The 20768-nt window shown below is 32.6% G+C and overlaps 3 protein-coding genes and 1 pseudogene across 12 annotated transcripts; 2 read left to right on the top strand and 2 right to left on the bottom strand.

Moving 5' to 3' along the window:
* Positions 1 to 478: 478 nt before the first annotated feature.
* LOC111280554 (CBL-interacting serine/threonine-protein kinase 23-like) lies at positions 479 to 6986 on the bottom strand. Of its 10 annotated transcripts, XM_089757247.1 has the most exons (16): positions 6763 to 6986; positions 6264 to 6608; positions 5261 to 5323; positions 4998 to 5069; positions 4761 to 4868; positions 4585 to 4665; positions 4228 to 4281; positions 4020 to 4145; positions 3386 to 3475; positions 3088 to 3207; positions 2876 to 3001; positions 2432 to 2548; positions 1920 to 1976; positions 1720 to 1794; positions 1376 to 1454; positions 479 to 732 (listed from the first exon to the last, which is right to left on the bottom strand). In XM_089757247.1, the coding sequence occupies exons 2-16, from the start codon at positions 6441 to 6443 to the stop codon at positions 701 to 703; spliced, it is 1380 nt and encodes a 459-aa protein (XP_089613373.1). In that variant the 5' UTR covers positions 6444 to 6608; positions 6763 to 6986; the 3' UTR covers positions 479 to 700. The 10 variants fall into 10 exon arrangements, 9 of the variants coding, with proteins under 9 accessions (XP_089613373.1, XP_022723753.2, XP_089613375.1 ...); XR_016335135.1 differs by having other exon boundaries at positions 1706 to 1794; positions 6264 to 6986; XM_022868018.2 differs by having other exon boundaries at positions 6264 to 6986.
* Positions 6987 to 8863: 1877 nt separating this feature from the next.
* RH1 (RNA helicase 1) lies at positions 8864 to 14941 on the top strand. The gene is made up of 9 exons (XM_022868327.2): positions 8864 to 9112; positions 9222 to 9456; positions 9763 to 10017; positions 10536 to 10690; positions 11352 to 11529; positions 12061 to 12248; positions 13064 to 13268; positions 13495 to 13600; positions 14128 to 14941. Exons 1-9 carry the CDS (start codon positions 9000 to 9002, stop codon positions 14235 to 14237), a joined length of 1545 nt encoding a protein of 514 aa, XP_022724062.1. The 5' UTR covers positions 8864 to 8999; the 3' UTR covers positions 14238 to 14941.
* Positions 14942 to 15210: 269 nt separating this feature from the next.
* LOC111280828 (uncharacterized) lies at positions 15211 to 15930 on the bottom strand. The gene has a single exon (XM_089757260.1). The coding sequence runs from the start codon at positions 15728 to 15730 to the stop codon at positions 15452 to 15454; it is 279 nt and encodes a 92-aa protein (XP_089613386.1). The 5' UTR covers positions 15731 to 15930; the 3' UTR covers positions 15211 to 15451.
* A 746-nt stretch (positions 15931 to 16676) lies between these two features.
* On the top strand, positions 16677 to 19696 carry LOC111280553 (uncharacterized; annotated as a pseudogene).
* The last annotated feature ends 1072 nt before the right edge of the window (positions 19697 to 20768 follow it).

The raw sequence follows: 20768 nt of genomic DNA, 5'->3' as shown, positions 1-20768 counted from the left end.
CAAACTGGGGGAAGATTAGGACTGGAAAATCCACTTAAATCGTCTTTAATCTTTGCTTTCCACCGTTTTTTATATCTGATTTTGGACTCAAAACTTGGCCAAGACTTGGCAACTGATGGATCTGAACATACTTATCTCGTATCAAATAATTTTGTTAAATATGAAAAATACGAAAACTATCATATCATATCAGTATGTCAAATATAAAATATTTTTTATTTTAATCAAATTCATATATTATTTTTATTTAAATTTATACGTTTTCATAATATATCATTATATTGTGTTTAAATTTACTGTTTTATCCGACAGCCTTGCAATTAAATGGACTTGTCCTTACTTCCTAATTGCCTAGTTGTATAGGAAATCATAATTGAAAAAAAAAAATGAAAAACAACACATTTCAATCTCTACCACTATTTTTTCTCTTTTTTTTTTCCCAATTTTATTTATTCATAAATTCAATTGATAGGTAAAATTAGGTCTCCAAACAGCAGAGAAATACGATATATGGTAAGTTCGTTTTGAATCACACCATCCAACAGAGGCAAACATATAGCTGGTATGCGTAAACGGTGGTTTGCACAAAAGTGAAGTTACAACCATGGAAAAGCAAGATATATATACATTTGAGTAGCTAGTAGTGGTATTTCAAGTTCGCCTCAGAGAACTGACCAGTGCGCATTGCGAAAGGCGCCAATCATCCCGATTGAGAAGAGCTACCAGCAGCCCCTGTAATCATTGAAGGAAAACCATAAAAGAAACCCAAAAATATAAGACTTTACGTCCAAGAAACTGGCCTTTCTAATCTCTCACATTTGTATAATGTAAATCTGTAATAGATAGTGACAAAAGCGAGACCTAGAGAAAGTGATGTGATTTAACGGAAGATTCATTGAATATGGTTTACTCTGCTTGTGCATCATTCCTACAGAATGTAACATTTCCTAACTGCTAAATGCTGACATACTAAAAACCATCCACATTAGATTCACATCTTACACTCTTAAAATATTTTCCAAAAGGGTGAAGGCTGAAGGGATCAGATGACACTCCATATTTCCCCCCAGAAGGGATGAGATTCCTGTGAGCTCATTGATTTGACAACTCTAATTTTCAGTCCCGCCACTGCCCTAGTGTAAATATATGTTGAATTTCGATTTTCCCTTAAACTAAAATCATAGGAGGATAGTTAATTGAGAATTCAAAAGAGATACATACTCTACTAACTGGTATGATATACTAACCATCCTTGCCATGTCCTAATGAAAAAATATGTTGAATTTCGATCTTCCTTTAGACTAAATCGTAGGAGGATAGTTAATTGAGAATTCAAAAGAGATACATGCTCTACTAACTGGTATGATATACTAACCATCCTTTTTTTCCACCCTTCCTTCCTCTGCCATTTTCCAAACAATATCTTTTAGCCCAGTACAGAGATTCTTATAGAACTGTGAATTTAAGAAAGCAAAGTGTAAATTCAAGGTAATATAAAGTCAAGAGGGAAAAAATTCAAGTTAACTTCGAATCATGGAAAACCAAATTGATATTCTTTGCATGCCTTTGCAAGATAAAGTGGCCATGGTTATCAGAAAATTAATAAATGAATTATCCACCATATTAACAGCAAAGAGACCTAGAATTTCCATTCAAGAGGTAAGCATTAAGCATTTTCATAAGTAAACAACGCAACATCACTAACATTATGCTTAATACCTTGTGAAATTCCAAGGTATCTCCTTCAGACTTTCGAAGTTCAACCATGCAAAGTGAAGGAGCCACCTGAAAAATCTGAATAGGGAAAGAGGCAGGGAATGGGGGTTACAGACCAGACCATCAATAACCATGTTCAAACAACTTTTAATGAGAGTGAAACTGAAATTATGCTCAAAAGATAAAGACTGAAAGAGAAGTGCCTCTGTTGTAACAGCCAAATGACCCTTGCGTCCTGTTTTTTCTCCTAGAAGCTTCATCTGAGATGGGTAAAAGAAGCCGACTTTATCAGAAATGAGAAAATAATTTAACATTTGATTACTGATTTATAGTCAAAATTCTGAAGAGATTACATATTAACTCAATTTAGTTACACATGAATCTTTCTATTTCAGCCAAAAAGACCCAAAGAAATGGGACTTTCAAGTGCTCAATGCAGATATGCAATACTCCAGTTCCATTGGAAAGAACTGATACCAAAACAATCTTTACCAAATGAAGTTGGCAACAAGCACCAATCGAAACTGAATCTAGTTCAATCAGTGTCCATCAAATATAGGATCACTGCTGCCCTGAGCAGGTGATAAAGTTACCAATAGATGATAAAATATCAGGATAAGGGAGCATTAAGTATAGAAACCACAAATTCATCCATCTAAATTTCTGAAGAAGATTAAAAGCAGTCAAAATGCTTAAGGTTGGAACGAGATTAAACCTTATAGTTATTTTTCTTCACATCAAAACCCAAGGGCATTGCAGCTTCCTCTATTTTTGAGATTATCTCATTTGCAGGACATTTTGATGCGAACCTTGTTTCCCGTTTAACAAGGCCCTGTAATCAGAGGAAATTGCAGCCACATTATCTTTCAAAGTTATGTATTAATTAAGACAATAAATAATATCCCAAGATTTACCCATGGTTGGTCAAACTATTTACATATAACAGAACATTTTTTAAGGGATAAACATGTGAATTATCAATCACATGCTTCAAAACAATCAAAATAATTTATGGACAACCAGTAGTTCAAGAAAATTATCTGAGATATCTTTCATGACTACCAACCAAAGGGGCTTTCACTTCACTGGATGAAGCAAAATTTCAGATTCTCAAGGGTTCTATTTTCTATCTTGTAAGTAACATAATTGGCAAACATACCATTGGCTTCTCAAACAAACACCTAAGGTTGAGACCCTGAGATTTGGAGATAAGTTCAAATGCATTCATAGTAGCCGGTACAACAGGCCCTTCTTCTCGTCGTTCAACAACAAGGTTTTGAGAATCCTGCTAACAAAATCATGTAGACAGACTCGTTCCACTGCACCAACACTATAAAACCACATTCCATAAGTGAAAAAGACAACTCTTACCCCTGATTCATTGAAAATGGCATCCACATCAGCAAGAGTAACATCAGCTTGCTCAAACCTAGGTGGCATATATCCTTTCTTAAACCAGTCATTCTCAATAACCTCAGCAATTGTTATCCTCTGGTTCAGTCACAAGTAATAAAGAGTGAAAATTATATCCCAAAAAAAACACAAAGAGAACATCAGGGCCGGCAACCTTAGGCACAAAATGAATTCAAAAATACCAACAGAAAATAATAATAATAAAATGGGGAGAAAGAAAGAGAGCATGGGCAAAGGGCAAGAGACAAGAACTTACTGTCAACGGATTAGGGTCTAGGATTCTCTTGATTAGTTTCTTTGCACTTGAGGAGAACCATGGTGGAAAACTGAAGTCAGCCTTAAATATCTGCAATCACATAGGAAACTCCTTCAGAGAAAGCATTTCAGATGTAGAAGACACAGATCAAACTTAATTGCAAGTTCATTGGTCAGCAGTATGACAGCATTGTTGTATGCAGATACAAACATGACAGGCACCTGTCTTTCTGTGCTTATTTGTGTGCACATAAACTTTTCTTATTGATGTTTCCACGGTACTGTCCTCCCTGGCCATGAGTTATAACTGCCTCCATGAAAGAATTGACGGTTTCCCAAGCCAACGACCACCAATAACTAAGACTTTTAATATTTCAATTTATTCTTTAAAATAACAATATTGATTGAGGAAATGGAGAATGGCTAACAAGAAGAATATAGGATACAAATCAATATTTATCAGGAGAAAATTGATTATTTCCAAAATATGAGACCATTTGATTCTGTGATTAACTTATGTCGATGATGACGATGATGACTTAATAAGCAATAACACATAAAAGTTCAGCAAAATTGTTTGTTTTGAAGTGAAAGGAAAAAGAACTCAGAGAGACAAAAATAGAGAGAACAAGCACCTTTTTATATAGAGCAATTAAATTGGAGTCCTCAAAAGGCAAGAAACCAGCCATTAAGACAAAGAGTATCACACCACATGACCAAAGATCTGCCTTAGCTCCATCATAGCCTTTATTTTTTATCACCTAAAAAGTGATAGCACAAAAGCAATAAAGAAAAGCTGGATCACAAAGAAAAGGGATCTATTTTGCAACAAAACAGATGTACCTCTGGAGCAACATAATTTGGTGTCCCACACGTTGTGTGAAGTAACCCATCCTCCTATATTTAAAAAATAAGATAATCAGTTTTCAATTGTTTTATCAGCATGTTACAAAAAGTTGCATGATAAATAGCCATTCACCAATGTAGTAGGGAATGGAAAAACCAAATAAAATGTGCTTCTGGGGTCTGCCATCTTCTTCTGCTACCCACAAAATTCAAGCACCAAGCAAGACTAAAACCATACACGTGCAAAGTGGACAACACAGATCAAGCAGCCATACCATAATGAATATAAGATATTGGGTAAATATTGTCATTCAGAGAGAAAGATGTCATAATACATAAAGACAGCACACTCACTCGAACTTGCTGAGGTAAAGCACTCAAACCAAAATCTGAGACTTTAAGAACTCCATTAGCATCCAGCAGCAAATTCTCTGGCTGTAAATTACGAAACACAGCTATGCTGGATCAAATAAATTCACAGATTAACTGTTATAGTTAAAGGGGTATTGAACACAAAAAATATCCCACACCTTCAGGTCTCGATGGTAAACACCTCTGCTATGGCAGTAATCCACAGCATTAATAAGCTGCTGAAAGAACTTTCTAGCTTCATCTTCCTTTAACCGCCCTCTGCTAGCCTGGCACAGGGACAGAATGCAAGATTAATATACAGTAATCAACCCTGATGAACAACTAAGACTTGATTCCTGATAGCACTTTTACTTTTCCAAAAGTAAAACACAAATTTGTTCCAAGCACTATCTTACAATTTTGTCAAAAAGTTCACCACCAGTCACAAATTCCAGAACAATGTATATTTTCGTCTTGCTAGCCATCACCTACACCCAGAATATTGCTAGAAGTTACCAAGAAGCATAGACATCATATACTTACATCAGTTATAAAGCCAAGTAGAGCCCTCTTCAGACAAACTGCTTAGAGAGAGCACATACAAGATACAAGGAAGCAATGCATGGAGATCAACAAAATAACTAGATTAAGATATATAGAGAAAAACTTTGTGTCAAACCTCATACATACGGATGACATTTGGGTGTCTAATAAGTTTCATTGTTGAAATTTCACGTTTAATCTGCAAAGGACAAAGAAAAAGAACAATGCGGCATGCACAAGGTAAAACAGAAATGAGATTCAAAGGGATATAAATAGCATAGCCATCTAACTGTCAGCAGTAAATAAGGGGAAAAATCAAGGGATGTAGTAACAGTTCAAAGCAAAAGTTTTTTATAAGTCCAAAAAGAAATTCTTTGAAGGAAAAAAGTTATTATTATTTTACGGTATACTTATATTACTATTTCAAAGAATAATTTCTTTTTTGGTAAAACATGGAGTAACCAAATGACAGACATTAGTCAAATGTGAAACTATTAAGATTATTTCTCATAGACAAATTAAGTTTGACTCTTACTTTTTGGACATAAAAACTCCATTTGTTTGCTAATCCCTAATACGCTCCATTTGGTCCCCCAACCAACCACTAAATTATCATAGTCACAATTCTTAATTGAGTCATAAGAAACAAAGAAATGAGAATCAAAGCCTAAAACAATTAATAAAAATAAGAAACTGTTAAAATTTTGAAAATTACAAAGTCAAATCATGTTTAGCATCCTGATTAATCAAAAACAACAACAATTAACTTAACTAAAAGACCCAAAATTGAGTCATAAGAAACAGAGAAATGAGAGTCAAAATCTACAAAAATTAATAAAAATAAGAAACTGTTAAAAAATTGAAAATTACAAAGTCAAATCATGTTTGGTATCCTGACTAATAAAAAACTAGAACAATTAACTTAACTAAAATGCCCAAAAAAAAATTCATTCAAGTAACTGATAATCAGTAATTTGTTCAATTAACTGGAAATCAATACAAGGAAAAATGAAACTAACATAGAATTAAGATTCCGTATCGAGAAAAAAATACAAATCAAGTAAAGTTTAATTGGTTGTAAATTAATATTAACTTTTGCAAAAGAGATTTATTAGTGTGATTATTAGAAGAAAAAGTACCTGACCAATCATCTTATTCTTCAAAACTTTCTCTTTATCAAGAATCTTGATTGCTACGTTCTCTCCGGTCTCCATATTCCTCGCGAATTTCACCTTCGCGAATGTTCCTTCTCCCAAGGTCTTCCCTAGCTCGTACCTCCCCACACGTGTCCTGGTCCCAGCACTCGTGCGAGTCGCCATCACCTTCTATCTGATTCCTACTTATTTCTGTTAAATTTCTTTTCCCTATTTCTTTCAAAAAAGAATCCTCTTTTTCTCTTTGTTTTCTTCTAAAGCTTGCAATTAATCAAAGACCTCTTCTTCTTGCACGGTTGCCATACCCGAGACTTAGACACCCTCATTGTTCTCCAAAAAAAAAAAAAAAAACGAATTCAAGAAAATCAAAATCCTATATATGAAGATTAAAATGGGAAAAAAATTAAATCTCGATGATCAAGGGGAAAATGTTGGAGACAGAGAAAGCAGAAGCGGTGGCCAAGGGATTAGACATAGTACACACGAAATCGGATAAATCAACGGCGGAGAAATCGGTTCAAGAAAGCGAAGAACGTAGAGATTTGAAGGGGAGGTTCGCTGGCAAATTTTTTGCCTTCTCTTTTCCTTTCCTAGGGTTTTGATTTGCAGATTGGAGAAGTCGAATCAGGGCGTAGCTCTAAGGCGGTTTTGCCCAAAAATAAAAATAAAAAATAACAATAATGCAGGTGATTTCGACTTTGGTGAATTAATCTTTCGATGGTTGGTAAGAATGTTTTTATAAGGTTTGGCGGTTTTAATATACTGCAATTATTGGAGAGGATGGACGTAAGATACTCTTTTCGTCTCAAATTGGTAACCTTCTCTGATTTGCACAAAAAATAATAATAATTCGATTTTAACAGGGAAAATATATAAAACAAAAACTGTCTCCATATTTTTTCCTATCTTTTGGATTTTTTTTAAAATTTTTTTACCTCTTTAAAAAAATAATATAATTAACATTCTGCATTGAATAAATCAAACCATTTGATTTAAAAAAAAAAAAAAAAAAAAAGAAGTAGACATAACTATCACTTATAATAAACAAAAAAGCACTAGACACCTGCACGAGATAGAACAGCCATACGTGTCTTACTCTCATGAATTGATAGAGAATTTCCGATAATTTATGTATTTATATTTATATACTTAATTTTAAATATGTGTAAATTATAATTTATATTAATAAGTTAAATATAATTTTTTATTAAAATTTTAAGTAATTTTAATTTCACTTTTATATTTTTATGTTGTATTTAAAATTAAAATATAAGAATTTGAAGTGGAAGAAGAATTAAATGATTATATGTTTAAAATATATATATATAAAAAAAAAAAACTTACATTGTTGCTTAAGGCAATCCCTTGAATTGTTATGATTTTTATTTTTCTTTTGATTCGAGAAAATGAGAGCATCAAACTTAATTTTTTAAATAAAAATTCTATATTTTTATTAAATTTCAAATACTGATATTTTAATTTTATTTGTAAAATTAAATTTGATATTTAATTTTTATAAAATATAATTACAGTTTATTTCATTATAAAAGTTATTAATACAATAAGGGCACAAATTATAATTAATCTGTGTTAGTTTAAGAAAGGGAGTAGTTAAAATATTATTTTAAAAATTACATTTTTATTTAATGTATTATGCTCACTAAATTTAAGGTAAAATAATATATTAATTAAATTTTTTAAACATCACTTTAACCAATATTATTAGACAGCTATTATCATTTTAAGTATAAAAATAATTATATTAATGTAGTTTAGTGCTTGTTTTCTGTTATGGCTTTACGTGAATCTGAACCAAACAGAGCACCGTCATGGAGTGATTAATTATTAATTATAATATCATACAAAGTCAATCCATAAAAAAAAACAAAATAAAATAAAATAACAATCGTATCTTTTTTAAAGTTTTATTAACCCCATGACTTGATTAATGGATATATAAAAAGGTTATTGGTATATAAATCTCAAAAGTATAATAAAATCCAATAATTAATTATGTTTTATATTTGACGAAATCAATCAATTAAACATCTATCAGTGTAAAAATATAATTATTTGATTTGATTATAAAAAATATACTACTCTTTTGTGGTTTTTGGTCACTTTCTTCCGACCGTAGTTGTTTTGCCTATATCTTTCCAAAATCTTAATAACTAATTATATATTTAAAAAAAAATATATAACCATTCACTGTCATATATAGTTCATGTACTACCATATATAAATGATATAACATCATTTTTAAAATGTTCCAACAATTTGGACCCACAATATGTATAAACTTATAATTCATGTCTTCCATGAACATTCATGAAAGAAGAAATAATTAGTACCTGTTTTGTACTATTCTTGAACTTTTCTCGTGTAATAGAATAATTGTATTTGGTTGGCTAGCCTAGTGAGCAATATTTTTAGCCATTAAAAAAATATTTTTTTATAATTATTTTAGACAGATAAAAGGTAGACTGGAATCCATTTGTTATAACAAAAGATGCGTATGCTCATTCTAATTTACACTTTCATGGTTTTAATTTTAATCGGTTAAGGGGCAGAAGTAGGCCCAATAGGAGTTGAGCCAGGCCCAGTTCTTTATCTTCTTGCTCCTTTCCCTAAAACCCGGAATTAGGGTTTAAGGCTGTTTTTTTCTTTTTTTTTTCGTTCATTTTGATGATTCAAGCTTGAATAAAAAAAAAGGGGAACAAAATGGTGGAAGTGAAGAAAAAGAGCATCCCAATTCTTCCATGGATGAGAAGCCCGATTGATGTGAATCGCTTTGAAGATTGCCCTATCAATCTTGTCCCTTGTCTCGACCCCAGGTAGAATTTTTTTTTTTAAATATTTTTTAGTGCAATTTCCTATATTTTACTTTAATGGTGAATTATTTTGAAGATTTGAAGTATTTGATAATCGATTCTTTCAAGTTAGGTTGGAGGTGGCTTTGGAGAAGATGGGTATCTCTTCACTCTTCCCGGTGCAAGTTGCAGTTTGGCAAGAGACGTTAGGGCCTGGTGCTTTCCAGCGTGATCTCTGCATAAATTCACCGACTGGAAGTGGAAAGACTTTAGCCTACGCTTTGCCCATTGTGCAAATGCTGTCGACTCGTGCTGTTAGATGTCTACGGGCTTTGGTAGTGTTGCCTACACGTGATTTGGCACTGCAGGTGAATTCTTCCTTTTTTTCTTGTATAACGATTCCCATTTTGTTTCTGTTATTTCCCTCCCTCACTCTCTCTCAAGCAAATTTGAGGAATAACTAACTTTATGAAGCAACATGGTTAATTCTGATTTATTCAAGAAACCATTTGTTGAACTGTTTGAAAAGAACTCAAATTCTTCTTATGAAACTCATTATAATGGGGTTATGTATTTCTTGGTCGTTGTCTCGTCCTCCTATTTCAAGGTACTTTGCTGTTTTGCCCAACTGTTATGACAGATTAAAATGTTGGGTTTTGCTTCCTTTTGTTCAGGTTAAGGAAGTTTTTGCAGCCATTGCACCTGCAGTAGGCTTGTCCGTTGGTTTAGCAGTGGGTCAATCTTCGATTGCTGATGAAATATCAGAGCTTATTAAGAGACCTAAGCTTGAGGCAGGCATCTGTTATGACCCCGAAGATCTGACATATGAATTGCAAAGTTCAGTGGATATATTGGTGGCAACCCCAGGAAGGCTTATGGATCATATCAACTCCACAAAAGGATTTACGCTCGAGCATCTTTGTTACCTTGTAAGTAGTGACTATGTGTATGCATTCTAACCACTGTTGGGGCCTGACTACTATTAATTACCAATAATATTTTTAGAATGGTTGTTCATAAACATTGTTTCTGGGATTGAAACATAAACCTTACTGTGAGAGTTTCACTGTGCTTGTCAGGGTTTGGCTAGTTAAGAATCCTATCTTGAATTTATACTGACATCAATTTGGGTGACTAGTTCTGTATAAGTTTTTCTGTTAAGCTATAAACACCTGGGACTATTTGTTCACTGATGTGGACCATGCCTTTGATAGTTGCACAATTTTTTTTGTAGATATTGAAGAACACAACTGTAAAATTGGTCTCCTACACATAGTAGTCTATAGTTTCTACTTAAAATCTCTTTAACTTCATGTGAGTCCTAATTTTTGGAGTGAGATTTATTGGTAAAATAATGACATCTTTTTTATAAGGGAAAAGAGCCTATTTTATCATAGTTCAGTTTTGAGTCATTTGTTTGTTGATGCTGATGGGTAAATTGGTTCAGGTAGTTGATGAGACAGATCGGCTGCTCAGAGAAGCGTACCAGTCTTGGCTACCCACTGTACTTCAGTTGACTCAAGCTAATGATGAAAGCCTCTTTCCTCTTGCTAATTCTTATCTTTCATCTACATTGGGTCCTTTAAAAACTATAAGGAGATTGTAAGTTCTATGTTCCTTATGGTTTCTTAGGCTATTTCTTGATCTTCGGCAATAAGCATAGTACAAAATGATCTGAACTTAGTTTCACTGTTGTTTATAGATTTCTATCTATAAGACATGCATTTTTTGTTTAGACACATTTACATGCAAAGATAAATAGGCATGTGTACGTGCATGTATATATGGTGGAACTAGCTTTTCTGCAAGGTGGAATGCTTTTAGGCATGTTTGTACTAGCTTTTTCTGTCTATCTTTTCTTCTCTTTTATTAAAAGACTTCTTTCTTCATTTTGAAGATTATTTATTTATTTTTTTTAAAGATGTAGCACTAAGCAAAAGCAAAATGGCAAATAGCATGTTTTGGTGTATTCTATTTATTTATTTTTTCTTTAATTAAATGATTTCTAAAAATATTTCGTGAAACTGCTTAAAATGGGTTACTCTCTGGATATTGATATTATAACTACTATAGATGCTTGAAACCACGTTCACTTTGGAATAGTAACTGAGTTCCTTGAACAAATTATTGAAAGTGTCTCACTCTCGAATTTAGAGTATGTTCAAAATATTTCTCAGGGTTTTCATACTGTTTGAAATAGCAAGAGAGCCATATTTATGAATATCCAACTTCAATTCATGATTTTGTTACATTTTTGCTGCAGTGGGGTGGAAAGGGGGTTCAAGGGTAAATCTCACCCTAGGCTTGTTAAGATGGTTTTATCTGCCACCTTAACCCAAGATCCAAGCAAGCTTGCTCAGCTTAATCTGCATCATCCTTTGCTGATTACAACAGGGAAAAGACGTTACCAACTCCCAGAAAAATTGGAATCGTACAAAATTGTATGCTTCAGTAACCCTTCTGGTGAATATTTATACATTGGTCTTTGTGAGTCTATTGGTTTTTCAACCTCTTGAGCTCCAACATTGAGTAGCTTTCTTCATTAATATTGTACTTAATTAAAATATGGGGTCTTTAAGTTATTTTCAGAAAAAGTTGAGAGTCTTAAGTAATTCTTTTTTTTCCAAAGCTCACTTCAAGTTCATCAGTTTTGTTGTCAAAATATCAGGACAATATTTAAAGTTCTAGCAATTTATGTACAATAAGATTGGACTTTTTTTCCTGCTGTGAATTCTGAACTACTATACAAATAGACAGGATCAAAGAATGCTTGAAATATTTTGAAATTAAGAGGTCTTGTTGGCATAAGTTTTAAATATACTGCTCTAATCTTGAAAGAAAAATGTCAGTTGAATCAATAACTTAAAATCCCATTTCTGATGCTAATTTCAAAGCTTGTGAATTTAGTTTCTAATGCACTAGGTGGTTTCTTTTTTATTTTATTGTATTAAATTTCTATGTATTCTCTACAGATATGTGAATCGAACCTGAGGCCCCTGTATTTGGTTGCCCTTCTACAAGAATTAGGAGAAAAGAAGTGCATTGTTTTCACCTCATCCACTGAGTCAACTCATCGACTTTGTATGTTGCTGAACCTTTTTGGTGATTTAAGTATAAAAATAAAAGAGTATTCAGGCCGTCAACGTCAATCTTTAAGAAGGTAATGCCTGGATTAGTTTCCCCTAACGGCTTCTGTTTCTCATCTTTGTAAATAAACGATTTCTATGCTTGACTGAGCCTTTTGCAGCCCATTTGCATTTATTCTTTGATGACATTTGGGAATTGTTTTTCAAAATTAAACAATTTTGTGCCATCTTAAGTGCTAAAGAACTAGACATGATTGAGCTTCAGTAATGTAGTTCTTGATTAAATACATAGTGTTCTTCTTTCTGTAAATTTTAGTGCCTGTTTAACTTTGATTGTGTGGAAAAAATTTCATTAATATTCCTTATTGAGCTCTTGAATATCACATGGATCAAGTGATATAACAACAGGTAATAAATAGCTCTCTATTGAAATGATGGAAAGTGAATGGAACAAATGGATGGGACTTGGGGAATAAGAAACGGTGGGAAAGGAAATGAAAGCTAACTCTGCTTTCTTCATTTGCAATTTGCTTGAGAAGAAGAAAAAAATGATAGATCAAATTGAAATGGTGTAGATGTAATATTCACTCTCCCCTTTTTGTTTGTCAATTTTGTGACTAATGGTTTTGGTAGACTGCTAAGGAACATTCTGATCCTTCCAAAATGCTTTCCCCCCTTGGCTTCTAGCCAAACAAGAAATTATGTAATCCTGTATCCTTGTTTCTGCATTTTCCTTTTTCTCCAACCACATCTGCCGAAAATGAGTAGTGTTTTATATTTAACTTCTTATTTTCTAATTGATGATGATCATTCACAATGGTACAATGTCTATGAGGTGATTGTAAAACATTCTTGCTGACTTCTTATGAAATGCAACTTTGTGCTGCAGCAAGACATTGAAAGCATTCCGGGAAGGGAAGGTGCAAGTACTTGTATCCTCTGATGCGATGACTCGTGGAATGGATGTTGAAGGAGTGAGAAATGTCATTAATTATGATATGCCTGCATATATAAAGACCTATATCCATCGAGCCGGTCGGACTGCTAGAGCAGGTCAAGCTGGATGTTGCTTCACATTGCTCCATAAGCATGAGGTACGTGAACATATCAATTGCTTCCAACCATGAACATTGTACATGTCAACAAGGACTTGTGGATAGCTCTTTTCTTCATGAACATTGTATATGTCAATGAGGACTTGTGGATAGGACTTTTCTTCTATCTTTGTTATTATAACTTTATTTTGCATTCCTGTTCAGTAGGACGAATTGAAAACCAGTGAAATACTTGTGAAGTTATTTATTCTTTTACTTGTTTCAGGTGAAACGTTTTAAGAAGATGTTGCTGAAAGCAGACAATGACTCAGTTCCTCATTACTCTATTCCTTCCAGTTCAATTGAGTCACTGCATGCTGTTTATAACTCTGGTAACTTCTTGGCTCTTATCTAGGCCAATATAAGATCTTTGGATTAATCCCACTCAGCTACTAGCCTCTTCTTTCAAATGATCTGCCACATTAATCTGCCTTTTTCTTTTTGGGTTGGGAAGGTGTGCGGGTGGGAGAGGGGGGTCTTAGGACCACCTTTTCGGAATTTAGTTACGATTTAGTATTCCACTCGTAAATGGATATGATGAACCTGACTCTCTGTTTGGCTGATTACTCGTTTCTTCCTTCGCATATTTTGCAATGCCTTTCATTTGTAATAGATTGAAGGGATAAAAGGAAAGGTTATAGCAAATTTCTTTCTTGTGTTGATCAAATTCAAAAATGAGATCAAATTCAAAAATGAGTTCATTGAGCACAAACTATCGATTATAACCTTTACCTTTCATTTTTAGTGAAAGGAGATACTGTTGGTTCTGTGATATGCTTAGTTCTCCTCCTGTTGTGCATAATAGAAAATTAGAAAGAGGGTTCTTGACTGAAGCTTTTCACTTTTTTTAATGCACCAGCCCTTGGAAAACTGAAAGAGACGGTTGAATCTGAAGTATCCCGTAAGAGAAAAATTGGTTCCAAGTTTTCGAGATTGAGCAAGAGCAAGGGAAAAGGCCATCAGAAGTGATGATCTTTTACTGCAGAGGCAAAAAGTTCTTGTTACAAAATAGTTCAATTTTCTCGATGGAGATGGATATTGCTTAACATGAAGGCAACATGTCACTTTCGCAGATAAGCTGATATTCAGGACTCTACTCAGATTACATTTTTCAATACCCTAGTGTGGTGTGTGGAAGCCAGGATCAACCTTTTCACACCAAAGGCAGAAAGCAGAACTGTTTACACACACATATGGACTTGGTGTGAAATTTTTGAGAGCTCAGAGAAGTTTACGTTGCTAACAAAGTTGAGTCATGCACATACTGTTAACTGGAGAATCAGCAGGAGCCTTAAAATTAATAATGTTGTCATGAATTGCTTTCAGCTTTTGGGGCAAAGCATTGTTCAAGTTAAGATCTTCGGTTGTTCGTCCAATGAAGGACGATGAGGTCCTTCACTTACCAAAGGAGGACAGAAAGTTACCGAGCTCACCCCTTACTTCCTCAACAGTAGGATAAGCCCCGTGCCCATCATATCAAATTGTATTTCAACTTATTATGATCATGTTCAATGGTTTTAAACCATGAGATAACTCCAGTAAAGATATTCTAGAATTGTTATTATCGCTGATTAGATCTGAGAACTTGCAGAAAGAGTCAAAACTAATTGATATTGTCTTAATTAAATAGTGGTTTTTCTATTTATATAATGCAATCCTTAGAATTTAGACTATTGGTTACATGTTTAAAGTCATGCATGCATGCCAATGGTGCTTGGAAGATTCCCCATATCTTGAGGAATCTGTATTCTGATAGCTTGCTACTTTATATGAGGTCATTCAAATTACTTCATCATGAGATGAACTGCTGGAGCATTATGAAGGTTGTTGCCTCCTTAGCTGGTTCAATGGGGATACTGAAACTTTTTATTGAATTGTTAGGCATTCAGGGTAAAATCTCTGCAACTCATTGGTTCAAGATGATAATGTCAAGTATCAAGGCTAATCTATCAACTAATGTTTTTTTTATTCATGAAACTCTTTACAGCATAGAATGCAAATATCTTACTCAGCCAATCACAGCATTGGTTATATTACCAAGTACATACGGATATATATAGACCTACAAAAGTCTCAGCAAGGTCTAGGCTATCAGGCCAATTCCCCCGGACTCTGTTAGTGGAAGAAAGAGAAAAAAACTGAAGAAGGAAGATACATCTTCAATACAACAAAAGCAAATCATTCTAGTTATTGAATATGGAAAAACTCGACACTCCTTTGAGAAAATACTTGGAGTTAGCCGTCACAGTAGTGGCAGAAGAAGAAGAAGCAGCAGCCATAGCACCCGCAGCGACTGAAGTTGGTGAGCTCTTGTAAGTAGGAGAAAGAGAACCATTGTTGCTACCATCTCTATCCTCTTCACTGATAGTGTCCAACATCTTTCTTGTTCTGTGCCTCATGACAGTAACAAACTGGGGTGGAGCAACCTCCATAATGAACCTCGGGAGACGTGAATTCGCCATGTCTAGGATCTCAGGAAGAAGTAGAAGGCTGAAACATGGAAATCCCAAGAAGGAACAAGAATTATAGGGGAAACACCCTGGTTTTGGATGAGCACAAGCTCAAGCTATGGGTAAGATTTATAAGAACATGGTTAGGCTTAAATTGAGAGAGAGGTCCTAGTCAGTGGTTCTAATCAAAATTTAACTCCTAGTGCCGCCACTTACTGTCATTACCAGTAATTTGAAAAAGTCTGATGTTAGATGTTTCCAATACAAGCTCCAAGAGATAACTACATCGTGGGACCTTTTCTTTTTATGTGTCAAAACTTGAATGGAAAATTAGGTAATCTTTGCAGATATGGATTTTGTTGGGATCAGTAGCTTCCAACTTTGCCCTTTTCTGAGCTCAACCGGCACTAACCTGTTGTGTGCCATCTGTCAGTTGATTTTTTCTATAGATGTAAAGGTCCTAATGTGCACCTCTTGCCTTGTGGATTGAAGAAAAGGCAACCCAGTTTGTCTGAAGTTGACATTGACAATGTTGGTAGAAGAAATTTCCTGAAAAACTTGCATATAAACAATGGTCCACTGTAATTGGCTGGAAACTCATTTGGTGCATCAGTTGAAGAAATCTTTCAAACCATATATCATCTTGTCTTACGTGTTTCTTTCTGTAACACAAGTGCATTAAAATATGGATTGAAATGAAGAAAAAAATCCTGAAAAAAAAATTAAAATGAAGAGTGGAAACTTTAGAACAATTAGAATTAACTCAACATTATACTGAAAAAGAATTATTAAATGTTAGTAATGCATTTGGACCCACCTTGAATTAGAATTTGATTGTTTATACTATTGGCCCAGTTTCAAGGATTGAGCCTGTAATGGTCCATCACCACTCACCTGATTGAAATTCTAAAGCCCAGGGATCACCATATTTGTTTATCCTTGGTTCTTTGTTTGCTTCTCCAAACCCCTATCCGAGATGGTGCGGCTCGGATCATTGATTCACATTTTCCTTCTTTTTCTTGGGTTTTCTTTTAATTGCTTGAAATTTTTTTTCTCTCTTTTTTACATTTGCTATTCCTTTTGTTTGGATAAGATGTATCTCCAGTTCTATATAAATGAGAATGGTGACAAAGTTTACACCACTAAGGTAAAATCCCTTTTTTTTTTTTCGCTTTATTTATTGATATTTATTGGTTAAAAGTTTAAAGCATCTCAGGTTTGTGTTAATTCTTTCATTTTGTATGTTTTGTTTATGGAGATTGAGATTGTGGGAAGGACGACCTTTTATGTAATGAAACTAAAACCTTTTATAAACTTGAAACTTAAAAGGTGTTTACTACTTGAAATCTTAAATATTTTGAGAAAAAAATGATTTAAGAAAAAATTAATATTAAAAGAGAACATATAATTTTTAGATTTTATTGATCTAGGAAAAGAAAAATTTCTGTGTTTGGTTCATGTAAATCTGAGATTATTTAATAAAATTTTTTATTATATTATCTTTAATAACATGTTACATTAATAATACTATGTGAATAAAATGTGGCATATGAATAATATGTTATTTTTATTAAAATTAAATAATTTTAAATAATAATTTTTTATATTTTCAACAAATATAATTTTATAATTTTAATTATTATTTTAATGTTATTGTCTTATGCAAAGAAAATACGCAAATCAACTTTTATAGTAAAATCGACGTAGATGTTGGAAGGGGGTGGTTAATCTCCCTCTAAGCTTAGTATAAATTTTATATGCAATAATATTAAATAAAATATATTTTAGATTTTATTTTATTTTTTGTTTTTAACAAAAACTTTTTTTATCTTAGAAAAATATTTTTTTCAATAAAAGTTATATTTTTATCGTAGAAATATTGTTTTTATTTGATTTTGAAAAATATATTTTTCATGTTTTTAATAAAAACTGTGACTTTTTATCTTAAAAGTGTCATTTTTTTAATGAAAGTTACCTATTTATTTTTGAATTATCGTTTTTATTGAATTTTAAAAACTATATATTTTTTTTATCTTTTTAACAAAGATTACATTTTTTATCTTAAAAATGTTGTTTTTTTTTTTTTAATTTGAAAATTTTTTTTCATGTTTTCAACAAAAATTGTGTTTTCCATTTTAAAAAATATTATCTTTTCAATAAAAACTGTATTTTCTATATTAAAACCGTCGTTTTTGTTAAATTTAATTTTTTTTTTCATGTTTACAATAAAAATGATGTTTTTATCTTAGAAATGTTATTTTTTTAACAAAAATTACATTTTTAATTTTTAAAACGTTCATCTTTGTTAAATTTTAAAAAATAATTTTATTATATTTTTAACAAAAATTACCTTTTTTATTTTAAAAAGGTTATTTTTGTTGAATCATGAAAAATAATTTTTCATCTTTTTAACAAAAATTGTGTTTTTAATTATATTCGTGTTAAAAACATGATTTTTATTTAAAATATATTAAGGAAAAATAATTTAAATAATATTTAATAAAAAAATTATTTCATTTTTAAGGTAAGTAACATTATTTATATAATTTAAAAATACAATTAAGTGAGGACAAATGAAAAAGAATTTCACTTTTCTTCCATAATATTAAAAACTTCGGAGAGATCACAATTTTTATCTCTACTTTCCTACTTTTCGATATTTTTGGAAATTTTAAAAAACCTTGTTAATTATATTACTTTGAATCAAACCAAGGAATCAAACTACAAAAAGATCCTGGAACGAAAAATTACTTTATCCCAAACTAAATACCTCTTAAAGTTATACCCTTTCTTTTTTTTTTTTTTTAATTTCAAAGCTAAGTCTTTTTTTTTTTTCAATTTTAAATTATTGATCTTAAACTTGTACTACAGCTGAGGTTTTTTCTTTGGAATGTCAAGACTATTTTTCTTTTCCATAATAATTGAGGGAGTTGATGGCTGAATAAACTTGCTCTATCATGAGAAACACATTTAAACGTGAAAATTAAAACTAGGATTAAGTTTTAATCTCTATCCTGCAGTCATTTCATGTTTGGCTTTCATCTTATCATCTTTTTGTTAATAATATTTAAGGTTTCTAATTTATGTATAATCAATATTTCACCAGTTATTTTTTATATTTATATTTGTTCGGATTTTATATGTAGGTAATAAAGCTTAATGTATTTATAAAAGTTCTGGCATAAACTGTTTTTTTTATGGTCTTCTTGATTGTGTCCCTTTTTTGAGAAAGCCTTACATGTATTACATGGTCTATTGAGGCAGCTGAAAAGAAAATTCATATGGCTACTTTAAGCTTTATCAATATAATTTCTTTTCTGTAAGCTGCTTTGATCGGCATATATTTGTTTTGTCTGTTTTTATGTGGAAACCAATAAAAACGGTCCATTTTGGTGAAGAATTGATAGTGTTGTGACTACATGGTCATTAGCTCTCTGTTTCTCATTTTTCCTTTCATTGGCAAGTTGGTATGCAACCGTGTCATCCATGGCACTCAACTACAATAGTGATAACGTCGGCTTGGAAACATGTTCGGCTGTTTTATATATATATATATAGGGTGAAGAATTGATAGTGTTGAGACTACATGGTCATTAGCTATCTGTTTCTCATTTTTCCTTTCATTGGCAAGTTGGTATCCAACCGTGTCATCCATGGCACTCAACTACAACAGTGATAACGTCGGCTTGGAAACATGTTCGGCTGTTTTATATATATATATATATATATATATATATATATATATATTCTGGTTTTGCCCAAGTTTGTAATAGGATCAAGGCATATTTTATTTTTGGAAAATTGCATAGAAATTTTATTGGGAAATGTTGTTACGGTTTCTAATGAAATTTTTTTTCTTTTACCAACATTATGTGTGCAGCTCGTTTCTCCCCCGATGACAAATATTCGAGGCAAAGAGTTCTTTTGAAGAAACGTTTCGGTTTGTTGCCAACCCAGTAACCACCTCTAAAATATTGAATGATTAATCATGATGTACTTTTATGAATGACGATTTAAAACTGCCCAGTTTAATGACTGGTTGTAAGAACATCCCAAGTATATGAATGCAAGTATTACGTTTTGTTTCAGGATTATTGTTTGTTTTTAGACTCTCATTTTCAAATATACCAATTTGGTTAGTGCATCTGAACATCGTTTAGACAGGCAATATAACTGAAATTGTTTTACAAGTTGTTTATTAAATCTTAATTGAACTAAGAAAAGTGCTTTTAGGAATGGGAGCGATGTTTCAATTAAGTGAGAGGTCCAAGAATCCTCCAGGATATGTCTGCCCGAGCATTTTCCACAAACAGAACCTGAAAGCTGATGGAACCTTAACAATCACTCCTGATCTTTTGCCGTTTGCTTGTTTGAACAGAACTCCACCAAATGCAGTGCCGTCATAGCTGTATTTTCTCGTCTGTGCCGTATCTATCAGGGCACAACTAAAAGGAAATCGCCTGATATGTCCAACTCAGAGTTCTTCAAATGAAGACTTTTGGAGTTGATCTTCATCCGTACCAAAAAGGCACAGCAACTTGTCAGGATAAGTGTAGCCGGCCGCCCTATCAATTATCGAAAAAAGAGTTTCAAAAAGAAAGAGACCTTGAAACATGACTCGAAGTTTTGCATTTAAGACCCAAAGCTAATTAGCAGTACAACATACCTATTTCATTCTGATTTGCATTGAGTTTCATGTCGAATATAAAGCACACATAAGGGGATTTATATGCTGACCATCCTTATTTTCTTCAACTTATATGTGGATTGCAGACATAAAGATAGTTGCATTGAAGATAAAGATTCATAGAACTACTTACATATTTAAATTGATTCAACATTGAATTTTCATGTGGTCCAAACAGTTCACATGCATTGAAACAAAAAGCGAATTTTTCGTACCGGGTGACAATGAGGCCTCAATATTGTAAATCCGTATGAAGCTACAGTACAATCATTTAAATTATAGCATAAATTTGACTGAGTTTGATTCAGACAAAGCCATCTAATTCTTAAAATGGCTAAAGTCTAGGCAAGTTAGCCTTTCACT

The sequence above is a fragment of the Durio zibethinus genome, chromosome 28, assembly GCF_047325235.1.
Source record: "Durio zibethinus cultivar Kanyao isolate XHJ-2024 chromosome 28, ASM4732523v1, whole genome shotgun sequence".
Lineage (NCBI taxonomy): Eukaryota > Viridiplantae > Streptophyta > Magnoliopsida > Malvales > Malvaceae > Durio > Durio zibethinus.
The sequence above is the reverse complement of the archived record's forward strand: the minus strand, read 5'-3'. Positions and strand labels throughout refer to the sequence as shown.